Source organism: Pleurodeles waltl, chromosome 6 (genome assembly GCF_031143425.1).
Source record: "Pleurodeles waltl isolate 20211129_DDA chromosome 6, aPleWal1.hap1.20221129, whole genome shotgun sequence".
NCBI lineage: Eukaryota > Metazoa > Chordata > Amphibia > Caudata > Salamandridae > Pleurodeles > Pleurodeles waltl.
In genome coordinates this window covers 1614185336-1614202361 of record NC_090445.1, presented here as the reverse complement: position 1 = coordinate 1614202361, position 17026 = coordinate 1614185336, and the positions used below count along the sequence as shown (strand labels likewise).

Below are 17026 nucleotides of genomic sequence, written 5' to 3'. Positions count from 1 at the left end.
ACAAAAACAAGCATTTTCTACCCAGTAATCCTATGTGAGGTCCTAGGATTGATAATGTTCCTGGGTCCCGAGGCACTTTCTAGCAATACTGTACCTCCTCACTCACCCAGGTTAGCAGGTATAGTAGAAATGAACTTGAGTAGTCAAGACTCCTTATGTATGCAATATATGTGTCCTTCAGCAAATAGTACGCTCCTCGGTGTCCACTCTTTCCGCACCCTCCTCTCACACATCCCTTTTTGTGGGATTATCATTTGTCAGTGTTAACAAGTGATCACAGAAATGTCTACCATTTCCAATTATTGACCAAAACCGGTCTCCCATGGTTGAATGGGTTCTATAGAGGTGAAGCCAAGTACGCTTCACTTGTGTATGAATCTCTCCTTAACAGAAAAAGTACATCTTTTCATAAGCAGCTTCTCTTATTCTAGAGAAAGGAGCCCCATAACAAAATACAAAATAGTGTTATTTTTTGCTGCAATTAACGCCCATCCAATGGCATAATTATGGTTGGTGATATCATGGGACCTTGTATGGTGAAGGACGGTATAGAATGTTGGACTAAAACCGAGGATGAATATTCATGGCATTGCTCCCTTGTAACATATAAAATGTTGTCCAGAAATAAGCAATGCCGGGTGCTTTTATTAAGTGATCTTTCCAAAGTCCAAGGAACGAGGGAGAAAGAAATTCAATGTCATATGCTTTGGTTTGTGAGTGAAAAACATTTCTTACTTATATTTGCATGAGCTTAAGCTTCTTAGCTCATCAAGAAGTTAAATTTAAGCAACCCATACAGATCTTCGCTTTTTGGCCATTTATAGTGGTACATAATTTGTGTCTGCAAGCACAGCAAGAGCAAGACATTTATCTGAACATACCCACTCCATCTGACTGCACTTATCAACATTTGTGATTACAAACCCTTCCCTGAAATTAATTGGCATTGCATCAGTTCCTCCAGAAAAAAAAACATTGCATACTTGTTTATCTCATTAGTGCTAGTGCTGAAGGAGAAAACACCACGTGTAAACTACTCTGACACTGCCCTGAAAGATTTGTCAGGCCTGAGCATCTGGTCAGTTTCCAAAGCGTGGTTTACTTTGCACTGCCCTTTGTTGCTATTCTATCTTGATGCCTGGATCTTTCACACTGATCCTTTATGCTTTTTCCCTTCTGCCTAGACCTTCTCTGTCCTTCACTCCCTATCCCCAGTGTAGTTATGACCCTCTCTCTGCTTCCACTTACCTCATTGTTGACTCTAGCATCAGCTTGCATCAATCACACCTAAACCCTCTTGATACACATGTCCCATGTACCATTAAACCCCGGTTTCTAAAGATAAGACTATGCTGTTGTCTCCCTTGTTCAAGTTTAGACTCCTGTGGGTGAAAGGGATCAGGAAGTTCGAGGCATTTTACATTCTTACCACATTGTGGGGCATAATTACAAGCACTGTGGCGCAGCGCAGCAAGAGATCTTGCTGCGCTACCATGTGCTACAAGGAAAGGGCAGAAGATAAGGTGCATTTCTGTGCATTGCAACGTTTTCACTGTAATCGTGGTGTATTCACAAATGTGCGTGCCAACAGGAATGCTGTGATTGGCTAGCCACAACCTGACCAGAAAGTTTTGGCTGCCATTTTAGGTAACCGGACATGCTCCCTGGGGCTGAATAATAAAATGAAAAGGGACATAAGGGGGTCAGGGTGGAGGTACTCTGACCCCAGAGCTGTGATATAGGGGTCTTTGAAGGTGAAATTATGTCCTTAAAAATATTTTTTTCATGCCGCATGATATTCACAAATACGTGTAATGTAGAGAAGAATTTGCAAATATCGGCGACAACAAAACACTTTCACAGTCATTCATACACTAATTCATTCACTCATAGTAGCACTCACACCCATACGCAGACCCACTTACGCACCCACCCACAGACCCACTTAGACACTGATGCACCCACTCACAGACCCACTCAAACCCTCATACAGCAACTCACAGCCCCTCTCAGACCTTCACGCATACACTCACAGACCCAATCAGACACACACGCACCCTCTCACAGACCCACTTATACACTCACGCACCCACTCAAAGACCCACCCAGACACTCGGGCACCCACTCACAGGCCGACTCAGGCTCTAGGGTACCCACTCACAGACCCACTCAGACATTTGTGCACCCACTCACAAACCCGAAACCAAAGGTTGCAGGGATGTTATAGTTAGTAAATAGAATTAATAAAACCTTAGAAATTCACTAAAAATCAAAGGTTACAGCGGTGTTTGAGTTAGGTTCAGATTTTACATGCACAAAAGCATGGAAATTCAACAGTTATAGTCATACCTATCTCAAGAAACTATAACTCGTGCCCTAATGTAACTATAATTTGCGCCCTCACCATGCACTAATACTTACCCCACACATTCCATCAGTAATTACCTCTTCTTTGACACCATTCATAATATAACTGCAATATTTGCATTTCAATTATTGATGAGAAAACTGTGCATGGTGTGGGCACATGTTGTAGCTACGTTAGAGTACAGAGTTTGGTGCCTGAAAATTGTAGTAAGACCATGGTATGGCATAAATATGGTGTTTTAATTATCATTAACCAAACATTTCTGCCAATAGAGTTACTAACAGAACATCTACGCAAAACAGAAAGACATTTTTGTAAAGGATATTTCAGCTACAAAATGAATATTGAACTGTGTTTAGAACTATAATAGTCTGGAAAACAAGTAAGTAGCGAAACTGAAAACTGATTTTGAGAATTATTTGTTGTTCTTGAATAATGATGTTGTGGTGCATTTGCTTTTCTACACAAGCAGAATCCCTTCAGGGTTTTTAGCTGGGGGAATAGAATGGGAAACTTGCACACGATGAAGAAAGAGAACCAAGTCGTGCTTAGCGCCAATGTAACAGCAACAGGACTGTTACTGATGTTATGCCCACTGATTCGGAGGTGACCATGCAGGTGATCAATAGTCAATAAATGGTTGTTAATACAATATAGAATACACTATATAGTTTATATTTCTAGCATAAAACTCAGTATCCAAGAGGAATTTGTTTGTACAAGACGAGCCAGAGAGGAATGCCAGAAAGAAGTTCATTTTTTCATTATTTATTGTTTATAATCACTGTATATTATCGACCTATTTTTGGTAGAGATGTAGACGATTAATACAAACATATTAAAGTGCCCTGAATGATTAACTCGAAATGTATTTTTTTGTTTTGTATTAGTTTTGTAATTACACAAATGCCGTAAATTATTTTATGCCAACAAAGCTGCAGTGTAGGACTAGTTGAAATTGCAATGTTAGTGATTTCATTATATTTAGAATCAAAGGTGGAATTTATTTTAGAATTATTCATTCAATTTGAGGTGTAATATGTTTTATAAATAGCTACATCAATTCTGAACAACAACGATGAAAATAATACTGCTGCCCACAGAACCGACTGCTGAGGAGGTTGGTGATCATACGTGCACCTCTGCAAAATGTGGTCAGCAAGTTTCACGGCTGCAAAATGTTACACAGTTTTGTTCGGGGGGGGAGATTAATTTGAGTAGAAAATATCTTGCAAAAGCAAAAAATATCATATGGGATTCATGCTTAACTCAAGGTAGACCCTTGGTGTTATGCCGTGGTTTTTTTTCAATGTGAATTAAATTTTAACGTGAGATGGTGTAAAATGTAAGATTGCAAAAATGTGTTGCAATTTTTGTGTAATGTCACATTACATTTTGCACAGGCATGCATATTTTTCATAATTTATTTTTAATTCATGGGCACAATCATCCATGATCAAATAATATTGACTGGACCTTTTCCGTATTTTCCAGTGACTGAATTAGCATGGTATTACAATATTGTAATATATGTTTCTGAGTAAATCCATTTATCAACTGAAATGCCTTGCTCACTGAAGCGCTCATTCACACGTCATGGTTCTTAAACAGATGTTACTTAGGATACCATAAGTGGAAAGTATTGGCTCTAACCGGCAGAGATGGGTCTCAGGTGACATCTTTTCAACTGACTTGATTGTTAAACAAGCATTTGCAATGCAATAGATCTCGCATTTGCTTGAGTTGGAGCTATAGGCGTTAGAAATGCATAACTGGACTTTTCATGCCAACAAATTGGTCAACCTTGCCGCTTTATTTGGTCCTCTCTGCCACATAATTCCAGTGGCCCTGTATATAACTAAAGCACGTCCATTTACCTTCTTCTTCTATCTGAAGCAAAAAATTAAAATATTGCCATTATTCATTATACCTTTTTACATCATTATTTTGAACCCCCCCCCAATCTAGTGTGGAGACCCAGATATGACCTAGACAGAAAAAGCATGTTGTGCTGACCGTTTTGATGCTGGTCCCATTGGCCGAGGACCACCATACTGGGCAAAATCTTTTGTACAAGCAATGCCCGCAAAGCATTATGGGTGCGTTTTAGAGAGTGCAGAGAATATTGTAGTGTCTTGACTCTAATGCTCATAACAGCCCCTAGAGGGCACCACAATAAAAATTGCATTTTTAAGAAACATGGTCATGTAACCATATATTACACCCCTAGAGAGCATGACCACATGAAAAGAGAATGGCAGAATGCAATGCAGTGTAATCATATATTTAGCTCCTGGAGGGCATAGTGCATTACACATTTGCAGGCATAGCAGGCCTACTACAAAAATATTACAAACAAGGCCCTCAAAACACAATCTACTCTGAGTTGTAGTAAAAAAAAAAAAAAAAGAAAACATGGGGGAATTTAAAAAGACACTAAATCGTGAGGGGGTTATTATTTTGGGGTTCTCCCCTAACCTAGTGTGGGACCCAGAGATGACTTAGACAGAAAGAGTGTGTTGTGCTGAGCATTTTGGTGAAGGTCTCATTGTCCTAGGACCACCACACTGCGAGTTTTTGGCAACAATGTTTTATAAAAGGAATGTCCCGCAAAGCATTATGGAAAAGATTTTGAGTGTTGCGAATATTGTAGTATTTTGACTGTAATGCTCAGAATAACCCGTTGAGGGCACCACAATAAAAAAAGGCATTTGTAAGAAACATGGTCATGTAACAATATAGTCAGCCCCTAGACAGCATTACCACCTAAAAAGAGAATGGCAGAATGTAATGCATCATAACCATATATTTAGTACCTAGATGGCGTAGTGCATTACACATTTTCAGGCCTACTAGCATATTACTACAAAAAAGCCCTTAAAACACAAACTACTCCCAACTGTAAAACCAAAGTTCCAGCCATAAGAGGGCTTAAAAAGACACTGCACAGTGGAAGGTGTTATTATTTTGAGGTGCCCCCAACCTGTGGGGACCCAGAGATGACCTAGACAGAAAGAACATGTCGTGCTGACCTTTTTGATGCTGGTCCCATTGGCCTAGGACCACCACACTGGGCAAAATCATTTTTGGAAGCAATGCCCGCAAAACATTATGGGCGCGTTTCCAAGTGCAGAGAATATTGTAGTATCTTGACTCTAATGCTCATAATAGCCCCTAGAGGACACCACAATAAAAATAGCATTTGTAAGAAACATGGTCAAATAACCATATATTCCACCCCTAGAGAGCATGATCACATGAAAAGAGAATGGCAGAATGTAATCATTTTCAGGCATAGCAGACCTACAACAAAAATATTACAAACAAGGCCCTCAAAACACAAACTACTCTGAGTTGTAAAAAAAAAAAAAAAACAACGGGGGCACTTAAAAAGACACTGCATCATGAGAGTGGTTGTTATTTTGGGGTTCTCCCCCAGCCTAGTGTGGGACCCAGAGATAACCATATATGTAGTACCTAGGGGACGTAGTGCATTACACATTTTCAGGCCTAATAGAATAATACTACAAACAAAGCCCTTAAAACACCAACTACTCCCAAATGTAAAACCAAAGTTCCAGCTATAAGAGGGCTTAAATAGACACTGCATAATGGAAGGGGTTATTATTTTGAGGTGCCCCCAACCTAGTGTGGGCACCCAGAGATGACCTAGACAGAAAGAACATGTTGTGTTGAACAGTTTGGTGGTGGTCTCATTGAAGTAGGACAACCACATGCTGAGCTAATGGCCAAAAGGTTCCCACATGCAGAAAATATTGTAGTATTGGCTCTCCCGCTGTGCCAGGAGAGCCGCGTTGAGGATTTCCCTGTTTCTTCTGTTTAAAATGCGCCAGATTGTATGCTTTTCAACTGCTACACTTGTACATAAGTGGTACTCATGTAAAGAAATCCTCTGATCGAGTTCGCACCATATATTTGTGTACGTAAGTGGTACACATGTAAAGCGCTCCTCCAATCGAGTTCGTGCTATATGAAACTTCCCAAAATAAATAAATAAAAAAGAATCCCCTCCCGGCTTGCAGCCTTTGGACGCAGACACCACAAAGAAACAGCTGCATGCCTAAAAACAAGGAAGAGGAAGAAACAACATATGGACACGGAGGGGCAAAAGAAACAAGCATTTCCAATGCAATGGGTCTCCCGTTTGGTAGAGTTAGAGATATTAGCGTTGTAAAATCCTAATTGGACTTTTCTTTCCACATAAATTGAAAATCAAAAGTAAAACAGTTGACATAAGCAATCCAATTCAAAGCGCCACAGACGTCAAGAGCCTCAGTGTGCAGGAGAGACTCAAAAGGGAAAAAAAGTTTGATCGCAGTCAAACATAGCAGCAAACATGCAATTATCCATGTAACAAGGCTGATGGCCAAGGAGGTAACAAAACTCCCCCTAGGAGGGACAAAAGTAAAGCATTTACCAATGATAACAAAGGGTTTTTGAAAGGCAACCCCATGAAATAGTGATAATGATAGGCGTGCGGTGGATGTGGTTAAAAGCCCACAGATAGTTTACAACAGGCCAGAGCGCTTGTGCACTTGACCTAAAAAGAAAAAAGTAGTGTGCCACACTAAGGTATATGGGCGTATGGGCGATTGTGCAATAATACATGTAACAGGGTCGGTCTCCTAGACAGTAACAAATCAGCCTCAAGGCGGGGCACACATAAAGCATTTACCTATGAAATCAAGGGAATTTTGAAAGACAGGCCAAGGAATGAATGAAAGTGATGGGTGTGAAATAGGCGTGATGAAAGCCCACAGAAGTAGATTACAACATGTAGAAAAACAATGCATGCACACTGCCTAGGCTCGACCTAAAAAGGAGTCAATACCAAAGAATGCCTTGCATGTATTTGTGACGTTACTAGGTGACTTAATGTAGAAGCCACTCTTTGAGAACATTTTCTTCTAGTGGTGAGAATACTTTGGAGGCCTGTCATGCAGACTATAAATTTGTCTTTTTCATTATTTTAAGCTGCTTAAGGTCTCAGAACCCGAAAATAATAAGACTCTTTTGAGATATTTGGTACTAAAGTTTTGTGACAGTGTTTAGTAGAATTACCTCTCAAGTTACACAGCTATTCTGTCTTCAGTATTGAGCCAGAAGATATTTTCCCCAATTACACAATCCTTAAAGCCTTAAGCCCATGATTTCCTTATAAACTAACGTAAAATCTCAATCCATAATTGGACTAATTAAGGCCTCTGTTCCTGCAGTTTCCAAAAGAGCGTATCCAGTATTGTTGTCCTCAGCCCAACTATTAATAAACAATCACATGAAAGAGGTACAAACATAGAATGTCTTCTATTTCCAATAACAGCAAAGAGTCATTGTACAATGGATCACATTGGAATGCTCTTCCAGTACCAGCTCTGTTAGAAATGGGGTATCTATCTGGCAGTCGGTTTGCACCCTGTCGAAGTAGGGACCCTCACTCTAGTCAGGATAAGGGAAATACCTGCTCAGATAACCCCTGCTTACCCCCTTGGTAGCTTGGCACAAGCAGTCAGGCTTACCTCAGAAGCAATGTGTAAAGCATTTGCCCATAACACACAGTAACACAGTGAAAACACTACAAAAGGACACCACACCAGTTTTAGAAAAAATAGCCAATATTTATCTATTTAAAACAAGACCAAATACGATTAAAATCCAACATACAGTAATAAAAATAAGAATTCTGTAAGATTTACTCCAAAAAAAATTCCTTGAAGTCAATAGCTCCACCTGTGGCTATTACGGCATTGTGATCAACAAAACCAACAGTTTAGGCCGGTCGCGGCGTCGCGGGCTTGCTACGGTGTTGGGAAGACCCGCAAACAGGGCTTTGTGATCCTAGCAGTGAGCTTCGGAGAACGGCGCCACTGACGCTGCGGTGTCGGCTCCAGAGTCGGTGCAGGAGTCGTCGGGCCCTTGAAGTCACACGTCTTGCGGATCGAACTCCGGGCTGATGAAGTCAGGTGCGCCGGTGCTGGAGGCATCAAGGCTGCGGTGCGAAGCAGGACGATGCGACTTGTGGTGCCCAAAGGTCACAGTGCAGGCAGCGGCTCGGCGGCGGTGTCCAGTGGCGTCGGTGAGACCAGGGCTGCGGTGTGAAGTGGGGCGGTTCAACGTGCAGTGTCCACAGGTCACGGTGCAGGCAGCGGGATCGTTGTTACGGAAGCACTGTCGTCGGTAGGTCAGAGCAAGTGGTGCGGGCGGGACTGTGCTTCGTGACCCTCACAAGCGGTGTCCACAGGCTACGGTGCCTGATGACAACACTGGAGTCGATGGTGCTGGCATCGGTGGACCGGGGCTGCGGTGCAGGACGGTACAATGCTTTGTGCTCCTCACGAGCGGTCTCCACAGGCCAGGGTGCAGGCAGCGGTGTCAGCAGGAGCAGCGGCGTCGGGGAGGCCCAGGCTGCGGTGTGAACAGGCAATGCTGGAGTGCAGGGCGCCCCAAGTCGCGGTGCAAGCAGAGGCTCTGTGAAGTCGTCTGATGATGGCATTGGTGAGACCAGGGTTGGGGTGCGAAGCAGGGCATTGCGACTCTGTGTGGCATCAGCAGGTCACGGTGCAGGCCAGCAGCTCTGTTGGTGGCATCTTGGTGGTTTTTCTTCTTGTACAGCACAGAACACACAGTTCCCAGTGCTGCAGGTCAAGGAAAATGAAGTATTTGGTGTCCCTGAGACTTCCAACAGGAGGCAAGACCTTGGAGAACTTTCTCAAGCAGGGCACACAGCTAAGTTCACCCTTTGAACTCTTTTAAGGCAGAAGCAGCAACTGCAGGCCAGTCCAGCAAAGCAACACAGCAAAGGGACAGTACTCCTCCTCTAGCTCTTCAGCTCTTCTCCTTGGCAGAGGTTCCTCTTGATTCCAGAAAGATTCTAAAAGTCTGAGGTTTTGGGTCTTCTTCTTCTTATACCCTGTTCTGCCTTTGAAGATGGCAAACTTCAAAGCAACGTCTCAAGTGTTTGCAAGATCCTTCCTTGTCTAGGCCAGGCCCCAGAACCACACCAGGGGGTCGGAGACTGCATTGTGTGAGGGCAGGCACAGTCCTTTCAGGTGTGAACGGCCACTCCTCCCTCCACTCTAGCTCAGATGGCTCATCAGGATATGCAGGCTACAACCTCGCCCCCTTTTGTGTCACTGTCTAGAGAAGAGGTGTGAACAGCCCAAATGTCAAATTGACCCAGACAGGGAATTCACAAACAGTCAGAGTCACAGAATGGTTTAAGCAAGAAAATGCCTACTTTCTAATGTGGCATTTTCAAACAGATAATTTAAAAAACAACTTCAATAAAAGATATATTTTTACATTGTGAGTTCAGAGACCCTAAACTCCAACTTTGTATCTGCTCTCAAGGGGAATCTGTACTTTAAGGATATTTAAAGGCAGCCCCCATGTTAACCTATAAGAGAGATAGGCCTTGCACAGTGAAAATCAAATTTGGCAGTATTTCAATGCTAGGACATATACAACACACTAGTATATGTCCTACCTTAAACATACACTGCACCCTGCCCCTGGGGCTACCTAGGGCCTACCATAGGGGTGCCTGACATGTAGTAAAAGGGAAGGGTTAGGCCTGGCAAGTGGGTATTGGCAGTTTAAAACTCTACACACAGACACTGCAGTGGCAGGTCTGAGCCATGGTTACAGGGATACTAATGTGGCACAACCAGTGCTGCAGGCCCACTAGTAGCATTTGATTTACAGGCCCTGGGCAACTCTAGTGCACTTTACTAGGGAATTACCAGTAAATCATATATACCAATCATGTATAAACCAATCAACAGTACAATTTCTATAGGGAGCACTTGCATGTTAGCACTGGTTAGCAGTGGTAAAGTGCACAGAAACAATATACCAGAAAAAACAGACCACATATAATAGGACGAAGAAGGCAAAAGGTTTGGGAATAACCCTGCAAAAAGGGCAATTTCCAACAAGCTGTATATAAATAGACTTTCATTTAACTTTTGTATTCAAGAATTTATGATGAACAGAACAGTCAAAGGGTTTGCTCCATAAGAAAAGAGCTTTTCAAGGCTAATAATATTCAAACAAATTGTAAGCTCACACTCTAGGGTCCGATGGAGTAAGGTAAACATATAACTGCATATGTGTCTGCATCGAAGTATGTAATGTGGCTTTTGTTTTTTAAGCTAACATAAACCATTTAAGTTCAGGATTTCCACAGCAGAGTTGTTTCTTAAGATGTCTAAACCCAGGGGTTCACAGGCAATACAGCAAATCTAGCCATGGTGTTGTAATGTCCCAACACGCCGTTTAGTGTTTTTGGTATCCATCAGGATGTGCATATATCTTCTGAACGCTTTGTAAATGCTCTCTGATTGAATGCACACTTTGTGTCCCATTCTCTGTACCCAGTCTCACTTTTCTAATACTCACTTCTATAGCAAATAGTTTGATTAAGGCAATTTAAGGACCGTTCTAAAAATATAATTTTTAGAAGTACTGTAAAACCATTCCCAACAACTAATTGTTAGAAGTCTGAGCAAAACAAATTAATACAGTTGAATTTAGGCGTTTATTTCTGTAAATATTTTTTTATGACAACATTTTTTAACTTAGGAAAATTAGCTGTGAATATGTTGTAAATGGACGGAATTTAATTGCTTACATTATATGTATAATAGCCGGAAGTTTCTCCATTTAGTATACAAAGCAAATGTTAAGTGAAACTAACAAGGGCTCTCTTAAAAGGATACCTGAATGACTCAACAGAGTCCCTACAAGGCTCTCAAAAAACCTTACAGGCTGATTGCAGAAATTACAAAAGTCTAGCGCAGAAACGTGTAAACCAGGCTTCAGGAATTGCTTGTGAACTACTGGTAGCTCCCCATCTACCTGAAAGTAGCTATCCTGTGTGCAGGCATATGAAATACATATAAAGATTTTGCTTATTTGTATGGATGTATACCACATTTGATAAGTGTGTGCTTGAAACGAAAACATGTGTTTTCAGAATTCATAAGCTGATGTTTGTAGAAAAACAGCTGAATTTCCAAAATATACTTAAGGCTGATATTTGAGAGATAAAAAATCAGACACTGTTGGGCAGACTATTCATAATTGTATTACCCTGTTGCCAGAGCACTGTAGCTATGGCTTTTATGTATTACCCATGTGGATGCATTAACCGCAGCAACTGTGCCTGAAGCATGGATGTGATCTCTGCTAGTAATCCTGCATATGGTGGCCATTATGCAATCTTGTCTAATGTAAGTACTTTTACATCTGTAATAATATTAGTGGCTCTGATGATTGTCATTGAACATAAGTAGCTCTTATTACAGAAAATGTTTAAGACCATAAGAAAGCCACCAAGGAAATTATCCATGAAAGCTCTTCATTGGCTTCTTGTGGATTCAAAATCAAATTCAATATATTTTGCACCATCCATAATGAACTGGAAAAAGGAGCTGAATTATTCCAAAATTGGACCCCCACAGTACACCCCAGTCAGCAACCCCTGTATCGGCCAACCTGCATCTGAGCCATCCACAGTCCTTCAAATGACAGCACTCTGAGTGAACAAGACCCAGGGCCATGGGACATCAAGAATGCCTGCACAAGAGCACATATTACCACCTCTGGATCAGGAAACTCCTGAAGACAGCACTTTTTAGACAGCAGATCCCCTAAACATACACCGACAACAGCACTGACAAAGAAGGGCTAAATAGGGTTATATGTTGAAACAACAAGTACTTCAACCACCCATGCCTCAACAACGAGGTCAGAACAACGACCTTGTTGTTATCACCAATGCCTTTACCACGAATGCCTTAACAACGATTTTTCATTGTAAAGGCATTACTGGTAAAGGCATTAGTGATCAGCATGCACGGTTCCAGCATGCGTCCGCCCTGGCCCTTCACCCCTAAAAATTACCGCGACCCCCCCACCCCCACAACTATCCCAATCCCCGCCCCCAAAATTACCACAACCCCAAACCCCTCCCCTAAAACCTAAAGCACCCCAACCCCTAACCCACCTCTAAAACCGAAACCCTGACCCCCCTTCCCTGCCCCTAAACCCTAATCACCCCGAGCCCCCACCCCCAAAAACTAAAAATACCCCGAGTCCCCACCCTCTCTCCTAAAACCTAAAGCCCCCTAACCCACCCCTAAAACCTAAACCCTGACCACCCGCCCCTAAACCCCTAATCACCCCGAGCCCCCCACCCCCCAAAAAAAGCCCCAGTCACAGCCCAACTTACCTCCTCCTTGACCGTGTCGACTCCCTTCTTCTTTGTCTTAACCACGCATGGGTTCGCACATGCGTGGTTAAGGCCCTAAAACCAGGAAGTCGCGGAAAACAAAAGCGATGTTTCACTTTCGTTTTCCAAGACTTTGTGGTTTAGGACTCATTGTTCATTGTAGTGTTTCCCGCTAAATAGAGGTGCCTCTGTTTGTAATTGGTTGTAACCTTCCTACCCTTGTCCTTTTCTGTGTCTTTCGTGGTGAAACTCATAATGATAGTGCTCCACAACACTCCTGGGTGGATAAATATATTTCAGGCAAGATTCAGCTGTTTAGGCTTAGTAAATGTAAATTCCATTAAATTAAAAAAAAAATAAACAAAACAGTACAACTAAAAGTAAGAACGATAAGTAACATGGTCTGAGCTCATGTCATGGGTACACCTGTGGTAGACTGCTATACGATCATTCATTTGTGACACTTGTTTTTGTATATTTTTTAAGGTATTGTTTTCTGCTAAGGTAACTTCAGAGCACCCAGAGTCACTTGCTTGAGAAGTCCCTCAAAACTTGATTTCCCACCGCGATCTAACTTGTTTTACCTTTGCTTCTCTTAGCAAATACATCGAAACTAAGGAAGTGATTTTAGAAAGATGGAATGTAATTGTTTATATCTTGTGTTCATCTTTTATTTTTACAGTGGAACGGCAATGTATTCCACACTCTGTAGCCAGATTTCACTCCTGTTTTTTACAACGTGTGATCGGTTTTTTTTCTGCAACTCTTGTGTGATTAACGATATAAAAAAGAGGCATGCTGATACCCTATGGTTCATTATTTGTGGTTTTATAAATCTTTACAAATTGATAAATAAATACAATTGTACTAGGTTGCCTGCTCTGAAAGTCTAAGACCTAGATTAACAAGCCTGAGAGAGGCCGGGTCTGCCCATTAAGGATAGTTGGCATTGCTGGAGCAGTCCAGCACCGTGAGCGCTGGCTGCTGTTTTTTATGCCTGCTGATGATGCTGTGACGTGCCTGGCATGAAGAGCAGGTCCCACTCCCCAGGACCCTGACTGAAGATTGGTTTTAAAACAATGGCTTCAGCTTTTTTCTTTAGCTTGATGGTTTAGTTTGTCGCAAGGCTAGTACAGGATTTTCCAAGGCTGCTTGACTTGCATCTCTATAGTCTCCTATGTGCCTCTTCAAACTCACATCCTTTTGCTGGATCAGGATAAAGGGTTGTCTTAAGTTCCTTATTGCACAGTGCTGGACATCTGATTCTGAAGCTGGTGCAACCGTTACCCAACAAATCTTGTAAACGATGCATAGGACTTTACAGTAGAGTGGCCATGCTTTTCTCAAAGAACAAGTTGGGGTGGCTTTTTCTGAATATTCAGTTATTTATAGACATGATTCTTGGATAGGCCTGTTTGGGCCAGGTGACATTATTCTAGGAGCACAGGTGATATTTACTTCTTTGAATGGAGCAGTGAAGACATCGTCCTGAGAGGACCATTCAGGTTGAGTCTAAGGGGACTCTCACCATACCTTGTAGACACTCACCTTTCACCCAGCGGATGGAGTCTTTATGGTCGGGACCACTGCTGAAGGAGATGGAACAGGAGAACAAGTCTTCCATGCAGACTTCAGGATTACTGGCCATCCTCCAGGCTCAGCAGACTCGTGTGTCTTGCTTGCGGATCTTTGACACAGGACAAAATTACACAGATATGTCCCCTGCTTTCACCGTGGGTACACCGACGACGTATACCGGACTGACACAGCTATCTCATCCGCCTTCCCAAGAGCTCACTGCCATAAACTAGACTCTGAACAATCTCAGGTGTCTTCCCTGTCATTTGACAACATATACCAAACAAAGAGATATCTCACCCACAGCCACAAAGAAACACTAGCACACAGGAGACGTGTACACTGATCTCCCACCAAGAAACACTATAACACAGGAGACGTGTACACTGACCTCCCACCAAGAAACACTAGCACACTGGAGACGTGTAGACTGATCTCCCCACCAAGAAACACTAGCACACCGGAGACGTGTAGACTGATCTCCCCACCAAGAAACACTAACACACAGGAGATGTATACACTGATCTCCCACCAAGAAACACTAGCACACAGGAGACGTGTACACTGATCTCCCACCAAGAAACACTATAACACAGGAGACGTGTACACTGACCTCCCACCAAGAAACACTAGCACACTGGAGACGTGTAGACTGATCTCCCCACCAAGAAACACTAGCACACCGGAGACGTGTAGACTGATCTCCCCACCAAGAAACACTAACACACAGGAGATGTATACACTGATCTCCCACCAAGAAACACTAGCACACAGGAGATGTGTACACTGACTTCCACTAAGAAACACTAGCACACAGGAGATGTGTACACTGATCTCCCACCAAGAAACACTAGCACACAGAAGATGTGTACACTGACTTCCACTAAGAAACACTAGCACACAGGAGATGTGTACACTGATCTCCCACAAAGAAACACTAGCACACAGAAGATGTGTACACTGACTTCCACTAAGAAACACTAGCACACAGGAGATGTGTACACTGATCTCCCACCAAGAAACACTAGCACACAGAAGATGTGTACACTGACTTCCACTAAGAAACACTAGCACACAGAAGATGTGTACACTGACTTCCACTAAGAAACATTAGCACATAATGAGATGTATACACTGAACTCCACCAAGAAACATTAGCACACAGGAGATGTGTACACTAATCGCACTTGTTGTCCAAATATACCAGACATACAAAGCGGTTTCATTTAATGTCACAGTGACACACTAGCACATACAAGGCTCACCATGTCACCGGCTGACACTGTGTCACACTAGCATACACTAGAGTTGTAAACTTACCTCACTTGCTGTCACTGTGACTCACCACAAATACCAGAATTAGAGATATCTAAAACACCGCTACTGTGACATACCAAACTATCTGAGACTCACTCATCTTTCTTATCTGTTGTCACACACCAAAGCGTGTAATTGCAAAAGAACAGTCTTGAATCATCGCCACCAAAACATGTCTGGGACACTGCGACGTGTACTGATCACACAGTTTGGTTTGGTGTCACTGTAAGACGAGTCTCACACTGGCACCTCGTCCTGTGTAACTTGGCACACTATCACACCACACAATCATGCAGACATCTTACTCTGTAACATGACGCATTATCACACAGAAGAATCAACAGGCAGTTTAACCTTTGCCGCAGATCTATTGACAAAAAAATATATATTTTTCAACTGTTGCTACTAGCTACACAAAAAGAAAATGTGATACGCATCTCGCTTTTTATAAGCACCAAATACAAACTGTGGGTACGTAGCATTGCATCACCATAACACACTAACAAAGAATGATGTGTATCTCACCCTCCGTCAGTGTGCAACACTAATACGTCACGTGTGAGGAACTAACAAAAGACTCGTATAATTTCCCTGCGTCACTAAAACTGTGGAATAAGACCTCTAAAATACCCGAAAGCGCTCTACAAAACACCTAACCCAAAAAATGGATACATACAAATCACACCATCTCACTATCACAACACACACAATTAGATACTGAGCGTCATGGTGACCCACTAGCAATGCAACTCAGACGCCTATGCCTGGGTCACCCTTGTCCTCACACTGTCATAAACCCCCACATACATTCGCGTTATAAGCCAGCGGTATAACAAAACAACACACTGTAGTACTCATCTCAGCGGTATCTGGCCCACAATACCCCTCCAGAGCTCGAGCAGCACACAGGCCGTGGTCTCCGCGCGCGCACTGCCAGCAGCACACAATGCAGTCACAGGGAAGCCCGACGCCCCGCAGCCCAGCTGTCCCCACAGCAGGTCAGGACGTGACAGACACATCTCCCGGTGTCTGGTGGCGAGGGAGGAGCAGCATTTGAATGGGAATGCCCCGAGGAAGCCCTCTGGCCGGAGGGGAGGGGGTGTCCCACAGTGCAGAGGAGAGGGCGTTCTTCACACCCTTTCACTAAGCCTCTTTGGGTCTTCTCCTCCCCTCGTCCCATGGCACTGTGATGAGAACTGTGCTTCCCCGAGCGCGCTATGTGAGAGGGCACACTTTCAGCTCTGCGCACGAGCTGTAAACATAGCAAAAAACGATGCTGGATTATTTATTTTATTTCCTTGCTCATTCAGCCAAAAAACTATCACAAGGCAAAAAGGATCACATGCCCCAGCGCAACAAGGGTGGTGCAAGCTTGTCTTCGTCCTAAAAAACGCAACTGGCGTTGCAGCACGAAGAGGGAGACTTTTGTTTGACTAACTTGTATCTCAAGGAGAGATAGTTTAGGATGCGACATCAAAAGGAACTCTGCCCCTGAGGCACGTGAAAGGCAC

The 17026-nt window shown here is 42.9% G+C and overlaps 1 protein-coding gene across 2 annotated transcripts in view; it reads right to left on the bottom strand.

The window, feature by feature from the left end:
* Positions 1 to 16732, bottom strand: part of TMEM268 (transmembrane protein 268) — a 62302-nt gene extending 45570 nt beyond the window's left edge. The window contains exons 1-2 of one of the 2 annotated variants that reach the window (XM_069241511.1): positions 16370 to 16732; positions 14169 to 14307 (exon numbers count right to left, since the gene is read on the bottom strand). In XM_069241511.1, the coding sequence (XP_069097612.1) occupies positions 14169 to 14268 (100 nt within the window). In that variant the 5' untranslated portion in view covers positions 14269 to 14307; positions 16370 to 16732. Of the gene's footprint in view, positions 1 to 14168 lie in introns of both variants that reach the window. The other variant, XM_069241512.1, reaches the window with a different exon arrangement.
* Between the last annotated feature and the right edge of the window lie 294 nt (positions 16733 to 17026).